The sequence below is a fragment of the Chaetomium tenue genome, assembly GCF_020726465.1.
Source record: "Chaetomium tenue strain MPI-SDFR-AT-0079 chromosome Unknown F5144scaffold_3, whole genome shotgun sequence".
NCBI classification, from domain to species: domain Eukaryota; kingdom Fungi; phylum Ascomycota; class Sordariomycetes; order Sordariales; family Chaetomiaceae; genus Chaetomium; species Chaetomium tenue.
Window position 1 is genome coordinate 1,599,077 of NW_027117331.1, and position 18,266 is coordinate 1,617,342.

Here is an 18,266-nt window from a genome sequence, read left to right on the forward strand (position 1 = left end):
TGCGGGGAGGTCATGGGAGATCAACGAACGACTTGGTACTAGGTACCTAAGGTTATCGCGTTTATATTATGGCTGCACTATTCCTTTGCCTATGATTGTGTGTTTCAATATCGCCATCCTGCTTACCAGAGTAGGTGGACTCATTTGCTGTCGACATCATGATGGAGACTTATCGCCAACACCTCGGCCCTCTTGTCTCACGAGCACGGATATGCACCGCTTGGGCGGTGCTTCTCAAGGATTACCTTGGTACATCGACGGTGATCTTTTGCGTTCAAGATGCCTCTTTCTCCCAAGACTCCCAGACAGTCATGTCGGACATGGCCCCCGCGCAGACCATCGGCGAGCTCCTACGCCAGATGGAGCATGAATTGGAAACGCAGTCAACTTGCCAGACTCGGCGTGAGATAGATCACGCACCATCCCTTTCCACTCAGGTGTGCATCTTGGACGCAGGGTCTTCTAAAGAAGAGGATCATCTTGGTGGTTGTGGAGGGTTCGACGTCGTCACCAGATGCCTTCTTGACAATGCCGGCGGCGTGTCTGTCCGTATTGAAGCACCCGCCTGGACTGCCACCCAGACTGCCCGAATGCAGTCCCAGTTTGAGCATACCTTCCGCCAGTTATGCATCCCAGGATGTGAGAAGAATTCCATTGGCGTCATCGGGACGGCGACGCCGCAGGACCTCCACGACATATGGACCTGGAACGCCATTGTCCCCGCACCAGTCGTCTCGACCGTGTGGGAATCCTTCTCGCGGCAGGCATCGCAGACGCCGGACGCATTGGCCGTCGATTCATGGGACGGAGCGTTGACGTACCGTCAGCTTTATCACGTTGCGGCCAAGCTCGCCGATGACTTGGCTGTGCGTGGCGTGGCTCGGGGTATGGCGGTGCCTTGCTTCTTTGAAAAGTCGCTCTGGACGTCGGTTGCTGTGTTGGCGGTGGCTAGGACCGGGGCGGCATTCGCATTGATGGACGAGAATCTGCCGCATGACCGGCTTTTGCACTGCATCGAGGGCATGGCCCGCCTTCACGATGGGGGTGGAGTTTCGGTGCTTCTTTCGTCGTACGCCCAGGAACATCGCGCAAAGGCCATCACTTCGTACCATGTTGTTCCGGTTGGGTACAGAAGACTTGGCGGCGAAACCGGAATGCTGCCGATGGGAGAGATGGAGGCTCTTCTTGCGCTGCCATCGGACCCGGCCTACGTCGTCTTCACCTCGGGAACAACAGGCCGACCCAAGCCCGTCGTCATCCGTCAAGACAACCTGTGCACGCTCGCTGCGATCCACACGCCAGTTCACGGCATCACCAAACACTCGCGGGTTCTCGACTACGCCTCGTACGCCTTTGATGTGTCCATCAGCAACATGTTTCTCAGCCTTCTCAGCGGCGCTTGTTTGTGCATCCCCTCGGCGTGGGAGCGCGACCATGAGACGAGCGGGTTGATCAACAAATACAAAATCTCGTATGCGGAGATGACCCCCTCGTTGTCAAGAGTCTTGGTTCCGTCCCAGATCCAGGCCGGGTTCGAGGTGCTCAATCTCGGCGGCGAGGCGTGCGGAGACGCGGATCTAGCCCGATGGACAGACACGCCGGTGAGAGTCATGAACACGTATGGTCCGGCCGAGTGCACCATCACCACTGTTGTCAACAGCAATGCCCTGCCGTGTGCTGCTGGTGGTGTTTCTATCGGCAAGGGTCTCGGTGCCGTGACCTGGGTTGTCGATCCGGATGACCATGGGCGACTCTCGCCCATCGGGTCCGTGGGGGAGCTCGTGCTCGAGGGGCCGCTGGTCGGGGATGGATACTGCGGTGACGAAGCAGCTACCGACGCCAAGTTCAAGCACACCCCGCCATGGCTGGTGTCTGGCTGCCCTGGCGCGACGTCGGGTCGTCTGGGTCGGCTGTACCTCACCGGAGACCTAGTCCGCTATCTCGACGACGGGTCGCTGGAGTATGTCGGCCGGCGCGACTCGCAGGTCAAACTTCGTGGACAGAGGATTGAGCTGGCCGAGGTGACCATGTACGCGCAGCGGTATATGCCGTCTTTGGCGGGTTGCTGTGCCGATGTTGTAGCGTTTGGCAACGGGGCTCGGCTGCTCGTCGTCTTTGTTCAAAGCAACTCGGGAGACGGGGCCGATTTGCGTGAGATGCTAAGGCGGGCGGATGCCCAGATGCGCGCGTCTCTGCCGGCGTATATGGTTCCGGGCGGCTATGTGGCTGTTGATCGCATCCCGCTTACGTTGAGTGGGAAGGTGGACTATTCCGGACTCAAACGGATCGCGTTGGAGATGGAGCCTGAGAAGCTGTTAGTTGTTGACACTAACCTTGTTGATCAACACGAGTCTGTGTCTGGCAACCAGGCCCCGATAACGGAAGAACTTCAGACACCTGGACATGGAGACATCGAGTCGAAACTACGGCATCTCTGGAGCGAGGTCCTCAATGTTGACGCCGCCGCAATCCGGCCATCTGATACTTTCTTCGGCCATGGCGGAGAATCGCTGGCAGCCATCAAGCTAGTCAACCGGGCCGCCCAAGAAGGCTTGGTACTGAGCATCGCAACCATCTTTCGAAGCCCACGGTTCTCCGAGATGGCTTCGAGTTGCCAATACGCGGACAGCGTGCATTCCACCCAGGTCCCTGAACGCTTCTCGCTCCTTGGCCCCGATGTCGATGCGGAGAGGGTGGCTGAGGAGGCGCGTTCGACTTGCCAGCTCAAGGCGGACAATATTGATGACGCCTACCCGTGCACGCCGATGCAAGTAGGCCTCATCGTTGCTGGATACCAACGGGCAACAGCCTACGTCGGTAGTCAGCGTCTCCGGCTACCCGAGCATGTAGATCCGTCGCGGTTTACAGACGCCTGGGATGTTGTCGCCCGGAACCATCCCATTCTCCGGACGCGTATTGTCGACACTCAATCGTGGGGCCTGGTGCAGGTCGTTCTCAAGGAAGAGCCCGACCGTCTTTTGCCACCAGACACCCACGACACGGCAGCCTTGGGTCTGGGGACACCGCTCTGCCGCTGGAATATCACCGTAGACCCGGACGACTCCTCCCACTCCCACTTCACCCTGATCATGCACCATGCCATCTACGACGGATGGACCCTCCCACTCCTCGGCGCCGAAGTCTTCCGCGTCTACCAAGGCATCCCCCCCTCGCCCTCCCCCCCTTTCAACCTCTTCATCCACCACCTCCACTCCCTCTTTCCCTCCCCTGAAGCTACTACCTTTTGGCAGTCCCAACTCTCCTCCCCGCACAGTACCTCCACCTTCCCGCCGGTTCCCACCTCCATCCCCTCCCACTCCATCGCTGCAGACGCGAGCATAACCAAACTCATCCATCCCCACCAAAGTACAAGTACTACTGCTACCACCGCCAGATCGGTACACGTATCCACCCCCTCTCTCGTCCGCGCCGCCTTCGGCCTCCTGTTTTGCAAACTCCTCGGCACGGACGACATCACCATCGGCGCCACCGTCTCGGGCCGGAACGCGCCCGTCCCCGGCATCCAGGACATGCTCGCGCCGACCATCTCGACGGTCCCGGTGCGGGTGAAGATGATGGCGGCGGACCGGGACGAGACGGTCGGGGGTTACGTGCAGCGCGTCCAAGACGAGGCCGTGGAGATGATGCGGTTCGAGGGGTTTGGGCTGCAAAATATTCGCAGGTGCAGCAGCAGTAGCGGCCTGGACGTCCAGCAGCAACAGGGAGGAAATCTGTTCGAGACACTGCTTGTGGTGCAACCGCCTTCAGGCGACGACGCCGACGAGGACGAGGACAAGCGTCTGAGCCCAACGTCCACAGAGCTGAGGGGGTTGCTGACGGGAATGGATGTGAGCAAGGTGCTTTCTAACTTCAACAGCTTTGCGTTGATGATTCTTGTGACGCCGCAACGGGAGCGGGATGGTGGTGGGTTGCTGGTGGAGGCGAGTTTTGATTCCAAGGTCATAGAGCCGGCTGCGATGGGGCGGGTGCTGGATCAGTTTGCGTTTGTGCTGCGGCAGCTTGGGGATGGCACGCAGCAGCAGCGCAGGCTGGCCGAGGTTGGGTTGGTAGGTGAGGAGGAGCTGCAGACGATCTGGGAATGGAACGGGCGGGTCCCCATCGGGGTTGAGAATTGTGTTCATGATTCGATCGAGAAGGTGGTGCGCTGGCGGCCCAACAAGCAGGCCATCTGCGCCTGGGACGGAGACATGAGCTACGGCGAGCTCGACGCGCTCTCGTCGCGGCTGGCAGGCGTGTTGATGCGGCGGGGGATCACGGGTCTGGTGCCGATCTGCATGGAAAAGTCAAAGTGGGCGGCCGTGGCCATGTTGGGCATCCTCAAGGCCGGAGCCGCCTTTGTCGCCATGGATGTTCGACATCAGCCAAAGCAGCGGCTGCGGACGATCCTGGAGCAGGTCGGAGTGGTCGGGTGCATTATCACGGCTGGTTCGGCAACAAGACAGCTTACGCAGGACCTCGCCAACGGCGCACTGATTGTAACCTGCGAGGACTTGTTACTGCCGTCTGACGACCATGACCACGACCACGGTGACGAAGACGGGAAGAACCAAACCGGCAGAACCAAAACACGTTGCTCCCCCTCAGACACGGCCTTTATCGTCTTCACCTCCGGCAGCACCGGCATCCCCAAAGGCATCATCATGACCCACTCCAACCTTTGCACCGACGTCGCCTCCTACGCCGGCCCGCTACGCCTCAACGCAGCCTCGCGCGTGTACGACTACGCCTCGTACAGCTTCGACATGGCCGCGCACAACGCCCTGGCCACCTTCATGGTGGGCGGTTGTCTGTGTGTGCCGAGCGAGGACGACAGGCAAAACGACATCGAAGGGTCCATACAAAGATTGAGGGCGAGCTGGGCCGACATCACGCCGTCGGTGGCGCGGCTGGTAGACCCGCAGGCGGTGCCCGGGCTGGAGGTGCTGGTGCTCAGCGGCGAGGCGATCGGGAAGGATTTGATGCAGACTTGGGCAGGCAGAAACGTCATTAACGCGTACGGACCGGCCGAGTGCCAGGTGTGCGTGGTGCAGACGGGGGTCACGGCGGAGGACCCCAGCCGGATTGGCCGGGGGGTTGGGTGCGTGACGTGGGTTCTCGATCCAGCGGGCGATGGACTGGTGCCGATCGGGGCCGTGGGCGAGCTGGCTATCGAAGGGCCTGTCGTGAGCCCCGGGTACTTGCACGTGGGTGGCAAGGCCTCGGAACACAAGTCATGGTTGCACAACCCGGCGTGGCTGCGCGAGGGGACGGACGCGACGCTGGGCAGGGAGGGGTCCATGTACCGAACGGGCGATCTTGTTCGGTACGCGGCCGATGGGGGACTGGTGTATATGGGGCGGTCTACAGCACAGGTCAAGGTCAACGGACAGCGTGTTGAGCTTGGCGAGGTTGAGTATCACCTGCGTCGGTGTCCGCTCAGCTCGGGGGATGCCGTTGTGGACTTTGTCAAGGCTGCTGGTGGTGCGTCGATGCTTGTGGCCTTTCTTGTCCCAGATCTTGTCCCAGATCAGCTGGCAAACGGTCAGGGGCAGCCAGCGCAAGGTGGCACCGCCAAATCCGACTTGGTCATGCGCGTCATGGCCACCCCAGACTGCTCTCCCCTGATCAGCTATCTCAAGGACCGCCTCCCGGCTGCCATAGTTCCTTCGGTATTCATCGAGACATCCCACCTTCCATTGACGCCAACGCGCAAAGTTGACAGAAAAGGCCTCAGATCATGCGCAGCAACCACCCTCTCAGAAGAGAATCTCCAACGAGTCAGCGACAGCTACGGGCACGGGGCCAGCCAGGAGGAGCAACATGAAGACAATGACAGGCTGGATGAACCCCACCGCAAGATGCGGGACATTTGGTCTCAAGTCTTCTCCATCGACCCGTCCCATGTGCACCGTCAGAGTGACTTCTTTGCGCTCCGAGGCGACTCGATATCAGCCATGCGGCTCGTCAAGCGAGGTCGGGAAAGCAGCTTGGCCTTCACCGTTGCCGATGTGCTCCGCCACCCTAAGCTCGAGGATCTCGTCGCCATCGCACTCCAGAATGCCCAGCCAGCAACCCAGCCAGCAACCCAGCCAGGTTCCAGTTCGTTTATCCCGCCATTCTCCCTGATAGGCTCGCAGGATCGTGCAGACGCGTTACGCGTATCCGCCGCTGCCGTCTGTTGCGTGTCGGCCGACGCCATCGAGGACATGTACCCGTGCACGCCATTGCAGGAAGGCCTATTTTCTCTCACGGCAAGCGACCCCTTAGCCTATGTGCAGCACATGGAGCTCGGCATGGCGGCCGACGTGTCCCTCGACCGTGTCATGGCGGCATGGGATGCGGTGGTGGCATCGACATGCATCCTCCGCACTCGCCTAGTACAGCTACAGCTGGCAGCGGATACCACCACCACCACCACCACTCCAAGTCTTGTCCAAGTCGTCATCAAGGAACAGCCAAGATGGACATGGTATGATTCCCTTGACGAGTATCTCCAAGACATGTCTCGCGAGGGCTTCGGCCTCGGCAATCCCCTCTGCAAGTTTGGCCTCATCCGGCAACAACAGCAGCCTTCTACAACCAAAAACAACAACCACCAGATGATGGTCTGGACGATCCACCACGCCGTTTACGACTCCTGGACCCTCACCGCAATCCTAGACCACGTCTCCGCAATCTACCACCACCAGGACGATGATCCAAACCTATCCGCCTCCCGCACCAACCCGGGCCCCCAATACAGCCTCTTCGTCCAGCACATCCTATCCCAACACACCGAGAGCCAGAAATTCTGGACCACCACCCTCGCCGGCGCCCACGACGCTGCCATCTTTCCCCGTCCCACTGCCACCACCACCACCACCACCACTACCACCGGCAGCAAAACCCCCCCCAAAAAGAAAATAGCCCGCTCCCGCTTCCCCCTCCCCCACCCACTCCCGCCCGGGTGCACCCCGGCCACCCTGTTCCGCGCCGCCTGGGCGCTCGTGACCGCGCGCCACACCGGGTGCGACCGCGTCGTCTTTGGCGAGACGCGCCTCGGCCGGCATGTGGAACACGACGCCATCCCGGGCATCGAGGACCTGCGCGGACCCACGCTGGCGACCGTGCCCGTGCTGGTGCGGGTGCGGGTGGTGCCACGAGATGATGATGATGATGACGATGACGACGACGACGACGACAGCAGCAGCAATAATACTACTACTACTGCGGGTACGTTGGGGGCGTTTTTGCAGCGGGTTGCGCAGGCGAGCGTGGAGATGCAGCCGTTTGAGCAGATGGGGCTGCAGAATATTGCGAGGTCGTGTGGGGAGGGCGCGAGGGTGGCGGCTGGGTTTGGCACGTTGATGGTTGTGCAGCAGCGGGAGGAGGAGAAGGAGAAGAAGGAGGAGGGGGCAGGTGGGAGGGAGCCCCTTTTTGAGGTCGGTTGGGGGAGGGATGATACGAGGAATTATAGCAGTTATCCTCTGATGTTGGTGCTCACTCAGAACGGCGACTGGGTGGAGATGGAGGTGGTGTATTGTGAAGATGCGCTGGAGGAGGGTCTCGTGGGGTTTTTGATGGAGCAGATGGGGGCGCTGTCGCAAAGGCTCTGCGTGACACGGTTGGATGCGTTGCTGAGGGATCTCGACAGGGCGGATGCGAACGACGTGGAGCGCCTCTGGCAGTGCAACAGGACGGTCCCGGAGGTGGTGGACCGCTTCATCGACGACATGTTTGCCGAGCAGGTGGCCTTGGTTCCCGAGACATTGGCGATCCATGCGCACGACGGGAAACTGACGTACCGCCAGCTCGACCAGCGTTCGTCTAGGCTTGCGGCTGCCCTACGGACGCGCGGGGTTGGGCTAAACTGCTTTGTCCCGCTGTGCTTTGAAAAGTCGGTCTGGGTCCCTGTCTGCCAGATGGCTCTGCTCAAGGTAGGCGCGGCTTTTGCGCTCCTGGATGTGTCACATCCTCCCGAGAGGCTTGCCCACATTGTCGAGGCGCTGGATGCCCCCATCGTCTTGGCTTCTCCCTCTCAGACTTTGCTGGCTGAGTCGCTCAAGAGGCCGGTAATCACGGTGGGTGGTGACAACTCGCCGTTGAGCTCAGGCTGCTGGGACAAGGAGGCTGTTGTTGTTGGTTGGACAACTACAACTAACAACCATCTCCCCCGTGATACAAACCGGGCCCTCTGTATTTCCTACACGTCGGGAACCACAGGCCTCCCCAAGATGGTCGTCTACTCACACCAAAACGTCGCATCCGTCCTCGCGGCACAAGTGTCGTTTGCAGCCATAACCGCTGGCACCAGAATCTTCGACCCCAGCACCTACGGCTTCGACGGGACGCTTTGGTGTACCCTGGCTGCCCTCGCCACGGGTGCCTGCCTCTGCACGGCGCGCGAGTCCGAGACGCTGGACCATCTGGCCGAGACAATGGCAGCGTACGAGACCGAGTTGGTGCTTCTCGTGCCGTCGCTGGCGAGGACCATCAGGCCAGCAGATGTGCCTACGCTCAAGACCGTCATGGTTGGTGGGGAGGCTGTTACGCTGCTAGACGTGGCTACCTGGAAGGATCACGTCCGACTGCTGAACGTCTACGGACCGACAGAATGCACCCCCGTGTCGCTGTTGGCGAGACTTCGCGATCCGGGCCTGACTATTAGTATTGGCACAACGCAGTCGGCCGGAGCCAATGCGTGGGTTGTCAACCCCGAGGATGCCAACGAGCTTGTCGGGATCGGTATCATCGGCGAGATGGTGGTGGAAGGCCCTGGTGTCTCCAGGGGTTATCACAACGAGCCGGAAAAGACAGCGGCCGCCTTCCTGACGAACCCCGGCTTCTTGGTGCGAGGCTCCACGACAGAACCAGGAAGACAGGGCCGGCTGTACCGAACGGGCGACCTGGTGCGCTGGAGACACGATGGAACAATCGAGTACATCGGCCGAGCCGACGATTCTCAGGCCAAGTTACGCGGCCAGAGGCTCGACTTTGGCGGCATTGCGTACCAGCTGAAGGGAGCCCTGCCCGAGGCCGGCGCCATCGCCGTCGACATCATTGCGCACCCAACGTCCAATCGCCAGGTCTTGGTGGCCTTTTGCGAGATGGATGCCGCCACCATCGCCGACAGGTCGCCGGCCGTGTCAAAACAGCTCGCCACTAAGTTGCCCCGCTACATGAGACCCGAGGCATTCCTCGCGCTGGACCAGTTGCCGTTGACCAAGACGGGAAAGCTGGACCGGAAGAGGCTCAGGTCTATGGGGCCGGAGCTACTACACAATTCTGTCGCTGCCGCTGCCGCTGCCGCCGCCGCCGCCGCCACCGCGGAGGGGGGTTATGTGCAGGGCCTTCATGTTCTTACCGAGACCGAGACGCTTCTTCGATCATTCTGGGCCACCGTGCTGGGCCACGACATGGATGGTGGCCCGGGGATGCCCACCGACGATTTCTATCAAATGGGCGGCGACTCTATCACGGCCATGAAACTGTCAGCTCTGGCGAGGGAGCACGATGTCGAACTCCCAGTCAAAACCATCATCATGAACCCGCAGCTGGGTGACATGGCGCTGTGTGTCAAGGATTTGCGGGGAGTCGATTCTGAGTCGGGAGGAGATACCCTCGCTCCATTTTCGCTGCTGGGCTTGTCCGACATGGACGTATCCCAGGTTATCTCGGTGGCCGCGCAGATGGCCAATGTGTCGACAGATTGCATTGTCGACATGTATCCCTGCACGCCGTTGCAGCTCGAGCTCTTTTCCATCACCCTGAGCCAGCCCGCAGCATATGTCAGAAGGTGTGTCTTTGAAGCTCCGGAGCACATCGACTTTGACCGTCTCGTGCGCGCCTGGGAGGTTGTCATTCGCGGCAATGCCATCTTGCGTTCCCGCTTCGTGCAGATGGACGGCCTGGGTCTCATTCAGCTCGTCACCAGGGACTTCCAGTGGGAGGCAGCAGATTCGCTGCAGGCTTTCTTGGACGGCGACGTTGGAGATGCTCGTGTTGACTTCGGGAAGCCCCTGTCGAGGTTGGTGACGATACGTCAGGAGGGGAAGAAAAACATGATTGCATGGATGGTTCATCACGCACTCTACGACGAATGGTCCATCCACGCCATCGAGCAACAGTTGCGCAGGGCCTACCACGACCAAGCCATCCCCGTGAGCCCTGGTTTCAATGCCGTTGTGCAGCACATCATCTCCCAGAGCGAGGAGGAAGAAGGAACACGGTTCTGGACATCACGCCTAGCTGGCGCCGCCGAATCTGCCGTGCGTTACCCGCCTCTCCCCAAAACAACATACCGCGCCCGCCCGACATGCACATTCGCACAAACACTTTCAGCCAAGGCCGCCCCGGGGTTCAATTTTCAGGCCGTCATGCACGCGGCATGGGCTCTTGTTGTATCGGGCACCACCGAGGGCGCGTCCGACGTCGTCTTTGGTGCCACCCTCACCGGTAGAGACGCCGACATCCGGGGCATCGAGCGTATCGTCGGCCCGACGCTCACCACAGTGCCCATCCGGGTCCGCGTGGACAAGTCACAAACAGTCGCTGAGCTGCTCAACGGCATTGAACACAACACATCAAGCATGGGCGCGTACGGGCACATGGGCATCAACAAGATTGGCTCCATCAGCCACGACACCAAGGCGGCGAGTCAGTTCCACACCCTCCTGACTGTGTTGCCTCCTTCCGAGTCAAAGACAGAGAAAGACGATGAGGGGATCAGGGTTGCCTCCTACGAGGTCGGGATGCCATCATCATCATCATCATCATCATCACCACCATCTAGCACGAGCACGACAGCCAATGGCTCGTTTTACAGCTTCCCCCTCGTCCTATTCCTCGCCCCCACCGCCACCGCCGACACGATCGAACTCGAAGCCATCTTCGATCCCGCCGTTCTCGACCTCCGCGAGCTCCAGAGGCTTGCCAGCCGTCTCGAGCACGTCACCAACCAGCTGGCACGCAAGGATGCGCTGCTAGGGAGCATCCAGTGTTTGGGAGAGGAGGACCTGCAAGACATCTGGACGTGGAACGCCGAGGTCCCCGTCGCCACCGAGAGGTGTCTCCACGAAGTTGTGCTCAGCAGCTGTGGGCTGGGATGGGCCCGGACGCGCGTGGCCGTGGATGCGTGGGATTGCAGGATGACGTTTGGAGAACTCGGCGAGATGGCGGAGCGGGTTTGTGAGCAGCTGAGGGGCCAGTATGGGGTCCAGCCGGGGTTCATTGTGCCAGTGCTGGCGAACAAGAGCGGATATGTACCCGCGGCCGTGCTGGGCGTGCTCAAGGCGGGCGGCGCGTTCCTACCGCTGGATGCGAATCTGCCGGCTGCTAGGCTCCAGGCCATCATGGATCAGGTGTCATCGCAGGTGGTGGTGACATTGGCCGCGAGCGATTTGGAGGATGCCGCGAGGGGCTTGGGGAAGGCTGTTTTGCTACTTGATACCATCACCATGGCCGCCGGCAAGGGTAACGATGGTGATGGTGATGGCGACCCTGACGATGTGACGCCTCCCGCGACGCCGACCCCGGCTCCAGCCCCAGACGACATTGCCTGCATGCTCTTCACATCGGGGACGACCGGCACACCGAAGGGTGTCTTGCTATCCCACCGCGCCCTCTCGTCGTCCGTCATGCTCCAGACTACACCCGCCGGATATCATCGCGGCACCAGGGCCTTTGACTTTGCCTCGTACGCCTTCGACGTCAGCTGGGACACCATGTTCAAGGTATTCAGCGCGGGCGGGTGTCTCTGCGTCCCCTCGGAGCATGAGCGCAAGAACGATCTGGCCAGATCGATGAATCGGTTCGGCGCAAACTACATCAACCTTACACCGTCGGTAGCGCGGCTGCTTAATCCTACCCAGCTACCCGCGCTCAAGACGATGAATCTGACGGGAGAGGCGGTGGATCTTCGCGAGTTTGACCACTGGCGTCCGGCGGTGAGGGTCATAATCTCGTATGGCCCGTCCGAGTGCACCTCGAGTGCCACGTTCAACCTTGGGGATAATAACAGCGGTGCGTTGGCGGTGGACGGCATCGGCAAGGGGGTTGGGTCTGTCATTTGGATTGTTGACGCTGAGGATCACACACGCCTGGTCCCCATCGGAGCAGCCGGCGAATTGCTGATTGAGGGACCTCTGTGCGGCACTGGGTACCACGACAACCCGGTTTTGACTCGAGCCTCGTTCGTGTCGGACCTTCCGTGGCTGCGCCTTGGGGCAGCGGGCAGACAGGGCCGTGAGAGCACCTTGTATAAGACGGGAGATCTGGTGCGGTACGACTCGAGGGGATACATCCACTACTTGTCGAGGAAAGACACCCAGGTCAAGATCCGCGGTCAGCGCGTCGAGCTCCGTGAGGTGGAACACCACATCAAGGAGGCCATGGGGGATCGCGTGCGTTTCGTGGCTGCGAATCTCGTGGCGACTGGTACCACCAGCAACAACAAAATCCTAGCAGCTTTCCTCAGCATCGGAGACAGCAGCTCGGACACGAAGAGCAACAACAACTACAATTGCCACGTCATCGACCCAGCCCTAGACACTTTATCGGAACTCACCACCGTCTCGACACACCTCCAAACCACCCTGCCGCCTTACATGGTCCCCTCCGCTTACATCTTCCTCTCATCCCTCCCGCACTCCCACAACGGCAAGATGGACCGCAAACGGCTCGCGGAACTCGCGTTGCAGGCCAGACCAGAGCAGATCCACCGCGGCGGCATCATCATCACACCAACGGCCACCCCCACCACCACAACAACAACAACAACAGACCACGAAGCATGTCGCGCATCCGCATCCGCACCCTCTACCCCATCCGAACTCAAACTGTCCCACCTCTGGAAAACCAGTCTCCCACCATCCACCCCGCCAGGGTCGCCAGGGTCCGTCAGCATCACCACCGCCTCCAACTTCTTCGACCTCGGCGGCGACTCCATCTCCGCCATGCGCCTCGTCTCCCTCGCGCGGGCCGACGGGTGGGGTTCCCTGACCGTCCTCGACGTGTTTGGCGCGCCGAACCTGGGCGCGTTGGCCAAGATGATGGAGGTCAGGCACGGCGGGGACGACACGACGGCGAGTGTGCAGCAGCTGGGAGCCGCCGGAGCGGATCATGGCGTCGTCGTCGCTGGGGGGAGAGGAGGAGCGTTCAGACCGTTCGAGTTGCTGGTGGGAGCGAGGGGGCTGGGGAGTGGCGAGGCGGAGAGGGTGAGGGAGGAGGCCGTGGTGAAATGCAGTGCTGCTGCTGCTACTACTACTACCTATGGAGATGGGAGCCTCCAGGTTGTGTGCGAGGATGCCTACCCGGCGACGCCGCTGCAAGAAAACATGATGGCCGCAACACTGAAAAAGGCGGGCGACTTTGTCAGCGTCAATGTCTACGGCATTCCGGATTGGATGGATGGGGAGCGGCTCCGGGACGCGTGGGCGAGGGTGGTGTCGCGCAATGCTATCCTCCGGACACGCTTGGTTGATCTGGTTGGGTTTGGGCTTGTGCAGGTTGTCGTGAGTGGCGGTTGCGAATTCGAGTGGGAGGCGCACCCCACGGCTCGGGCATTCTTGGACGCGGAGAAACACAAGACGATGGGTCTGGGATCGAGACTGAGTCGGTGGGCTGTCATCGAGTCAGACGGCGGTCGGCGCAAGTTGGTCTGGACTATCCACCATGCCCTGTATGACGGCTGGATGCTGCCCATGATTGAAGACCAAGTTCGCAAGGCCTATCTTGGGCAACCGCCGCCCGAAATCACCGACATGAGACCCTTCGTTCACTACATGCTCTCCGAAGACAAGGCGCAAGCTCGTGAGTATTGGGCACGGGAGCTGGCCGGCGCCGAAGGGAGCATGCTCTTCCCGGCCTTACCACACTCAGAATACGTCCCGCTCGCCGATTGCACACTCGACACGACGCTGCCTTTTAGTGGTGGTGGTTCCCGTGCCGGTGCCACGCCAGCCGTTCTTCTCTACGCCAGCTGGGCCCTTCTCATCTCCCACCTCACAGCAACCGACGATGTCACCTTTGGCGCCATTCTCAGCGGCCGCAACGCGCCGGTGACGGGCATCGACAGGATGATGGGGCCGACAATCACTACCGTTCCTATCCGGGTGCGACGGGACCTGTCGCAGACCGCCGCTGCCTTTGTTGCGGGGATACAACGGAAGATGACCGACATGATGGCTCACGAACACCTCGGCATCCCCGAGATTCGCCGTGTCGATACGACGGGAAATGTGGCGTGTGACTTCCAGACTGTGATGGTCATCCAACCGCCGTCCCTGCAAGAGGAAGAGGAAAGGCCTGGTGAGGAACCATTTATGGTGGAAGTGGATGAATTTGGGGGGGTCGTGGTCCCTGACCAAATGGTGGCGCTGAACCAATATGCTCTGATGTTGGAAGTCACGCCAGTAGCATCTTCGCTGAATATCCGGGCGAGTTATGACTCGAGCGTCTTGGCCACAGCGCGGATGGAGCGAATTATTGCGCAATGGGGACACATACTCCAACAGCTTTTAGGGGCGCTGACAACAAAACAAACACCCCTATCAACAATGCCCCTGACCACAACGACAAAACCCCTGACAATATCAACATCCTCGACGGCCACTACTGTCGGCAACCTCCCCTACCTCAGTCCTCAAGATTCCGACACAATATGGCAGCGCAACCGCCGCCTTCCTGTCACCATCTCCTCTCGAGTTGACGACATGATCACCGCCGTCGCTTCCCGGCACCCCTACGCCCTCTGCCTTGACGCATGGGACGGCCAGCTGACGTACGGCGAGCTTGACCGGCTTTCATCCGTCCTGGCGCAGAGCACCTTGGCGGGTTTTACCGGACGTCTTGTCCCGCTCTTGTTCGAAAAGAGTTTGTGGGCATGCGTGGCCATGCTCGGCGTCCTCAAGGCGGGGGCGGCGTTTGTCCCGCTTGATGCGGAGCATCCGGAGGGGAAGCTGAGGGCGGTGATGCAGAATTTGGATGTGGGAACGGGGAGCGTGTTGTTTTGTTCGGCGAGGACGAGAGATCTCGCTGTGCGGCTTGTCGGGAACGCGGGCAGTGCCGTGGTTGTCGACGGGTCGATCGGGGTGGGGAGGACTAAGGGGGGTGTCCGCTCTCCCAGACCTCGTCTCAACGGAGACGATACTGGTTCGACGGCGTCCGTCAACAGAGGAATTAACAACAAACAACAACCCCTCGAATCCGATCTTGCCTATGTAGTCTTCACATCGGGAAGCAGCAACGGCATTCCCAAGGGCGTACGAATTACCCACTCCAACCTTGCTTCGGCACTCCACCACCAGCCCAAAGCCCTTGGCTTCCAGTCCGCCACGAGATCGCTCGACAGTTCCTCATACTCGTTTGACGCTTGCATCTTCAACCTCTTTTACACCCTCGTGCAGGGCGGTTGTCTCTGCATCCCGGACAACAGCACCCGCAAGGGCAACCTCGGCGCCTTTATGCGGGAATACAAAGTCAACCTCGCGCAACTCACCCCATCCGTCGCCCGCTCGCTCGACCCAGAATCGTTACCAGATCTACAAAGCCTCGTCCTCACCGGAGAGCCTCTCATGCAGGGCGACATTGCCACCTGGGCGCACCGTGTCCGTCTCGTCAATGTCTATGGCCCCACGGAATGCACCATCATGTGCTCTGCGACGCTGCAGGTTGCCAGTGGTGAGCAGGCTTGCAACATTGGCCACGGTCTCGGTGCCAACCTCTGGTTAGCTGAGCTGGGCAACCCGTCACGTCTCTGTGCCGTGGGCGGGGTTGGCGAAATCCTGATCGAGGGGCCCTTGGTTGGCGCAGGCTATGTCTGTCCATCCCCCCAGACTCAGGAGAGCGCGTCGAGGGTTATCGATCCACCGTGGCTTGTGGCTGGAACGGCAAAGCACCCCGGACGGCGCGGGACGCTGTTCCGTACGGGCGACATGGCGAGATATGCCGATGATGGGACAATCGTGTATATTGGCCGTATTGGGTCCGAGGTCAAGCTGCGAGGTCAGAGGGTCGATTTGGCTGAGGTCGAAGATGTCTTGAGACGGTTGGTCCGGCAGGATGGTATGGAGCTCGCCGCCGAGGTGGTGTCGATGAGATGGGGACCAGAGAAAGATGAGATGCCCCCCCGCCAGATGCTGTTGGCATTCGTCAGTCCCGCGCTCGGCCAGGAACATGAAGCCATCACGACAGACAACATTAAAGAGCAACTTTTGGAGCTCGCTCCCAGCATTGATGTCGGGCTTGGCCAGACACTGGCCGCCTATCTCCAACCAGAGGCCTTTGTGGTGTTGCCACAGATGCCAAAGACATCTTCCCAAAAAGCAGACAGAGTCGGACTCCGGGCAATAGGAGCACGTCTTGTCCCGTCTCAGTTGGTCTGGCTTAGAGGGAACGAGCAAGAGGTATCGCTGACACCTCCGGCTACCCAGATGGAGCAAACCCTCTCCTCGCTCTGGGCCGAGATTCTGCGTGTCGACGTGGCTTCGATAAGTCGCCAGCACTCCTTCTTCCGACTCGGCGGCGACTCGATCGGCGTGATGCGCCTCACCACACTTGCCCATAAGCACGGCTTCTTGATCATGGCCAACAACGTCTTCAAATCGCCTCGCCTAGAGCAACTCGCCCTGACCATCAGGCCACTTGTAACTACCACCAACGGAGCCGATGATGCGTACAAACCATACAGCTTAATCCCCGACGGCGTTGATCTTGCAGCGCTTGTCAACGACTCCGTCCTCCCCGTCCTCGCCATCGCCCCATCCGAAATCATCGACATCCTCCCCGCCAACCAGTTCCAGGCCGACTGCATGGTCAGCACGAAAGAACCCTTCGGCCTCCAATACGCCTATCTCGACCTCTCCCCCACCACCAGCTGGCCCAAACTCGTCTCCGCCGTCCGCACCGTCCTCCAATCCTTCGAATGCCTCCGCTCCCGCTTCATCCTCCACAACAACCACACCTACTACCAAATCATCCTCGCCACCCCCTCCCTCCCCATCCGCGAAATCACCCTCGCCCACACCCAAGACCTAACCACCTTCAGCAACACCTTCTGCCTCTCCAACGCCCACCACGCCTCCCTCTCCGACCCCTTCACCGAACTCACCCTCGCCACCACCACCTCCGCCGACGACGGCCGGCGACGGCGCGTCATCTTCCGCCTCTCGCACGCCCAGCACGACGGGTGGTGCGTCGAGCACATCTTTCGCGCCCTCGAAACCGCGTACGGTGGCGGCCGGGTCGCGCCGGCCCCGCCGTTTTCGGCCGTGTTGCGGCACCGGAGCGTGGTCGCCGACGAGGCGGGGAGGTATTGGCGGGACCTGCTGGTGGGGTCGGAGAAAACGGCGGGGCCGGTGGTTTATAAACCTGCCCGCGGTGGTGGAGGGGTCAGAACATTGAGGACCGTCTCCATGCCTGGCTTTGTTGTTGGTAGGGATGACGGAGGTTTGATGAGGCCGGCGGTGTTGGTGAACGTCGCGTGGGCGCTGGTCCTGATGCGGTTGACCGGGGAGAGAGATTTGGTGTTTGGGAATGTGACGACAGGACGGGGTGGGAATATGGCGGGGCTGGAGGATGTGGTCGGGCCATGTGTGTGCATGGTGCCGTTGCGGATGGATTTGGGGAGTGTGGATCTGGGTGGTACTCTTCTCGACGGTGGTGACGGCAGCAGTGGTCTGCTCAAGCTGGTCGAGGAATCAGCCCGCCAGATTGACGACCGGCTTCCGTATGAGGGACTCGACTGGGACCAGCTTGTCAGGAGGTGCACCGAGTGGCCAGAAGGGGACGACTCTCGATATCGCTCCTCGGTTCATTTTCGTAATATGAACTTTTCGCCCGAGCTCAGTCTCTCCGCCACCACCGACGCCGGCCAAGACGGGCAGCAAAACGAGGGGACTGGGATTGTCGTGGGGTGGAATGAGTTGGTGGCGACGCCAGATTGGACAACCGTGTTGGCGTATCCCGAGGACGGCGCGTTGAGGCTATGGCTGCATGCTGATCCCAGCGAGATTGGAGACGAGGGGGCTGATGAGATATTGGGCATGATTGTGGACTATATGACGGCGATTGTGAATTGTCACAAGTGATGGGCGTAAAAGGTTAGCTTGTAGTGTCTGTAGGGGTGAGGTTATAAGTTTGGGAGTCATGTTCACAACATGGCAAGGCATTGAAAGGAAGAAACTTTTCTATATAGCATACTGAACACCGTCATTATCGGCTCTTCAAAACTCTGTCTGCATCGCATGTTCGGCCGTGTACGTAAAGGACTGAGACGTCGACGACGGTTG

General features: G+C 60.4%; 1 protein-coding gene across 1 annotated transcript; it reads left to right on the forward strand.

Moving 5' to 3' along the window:
- Positions 1–158: 158 nt before the first annotated feature.
- Positions 159–18,198, forward strand: F5144DRAFT_645137 (putative nonribosomal peptide synthase; the record flags this gene model as incomplete). The annotated part of the gene is made up of 1 exon (XM_066792872.1): positions 159–18,198. The coding sequence occupies one exon, from the start codon at positions 159–161 to the stop codon at positions 18,063–18,065; it is 17,907 nt and encodes a 5,968-aa protein (XP_066644575.1). The 3' UTR covers positions 18,066–18,198.
- Positions 18,199–18,266: the final 68 nt, after the last annotated feature.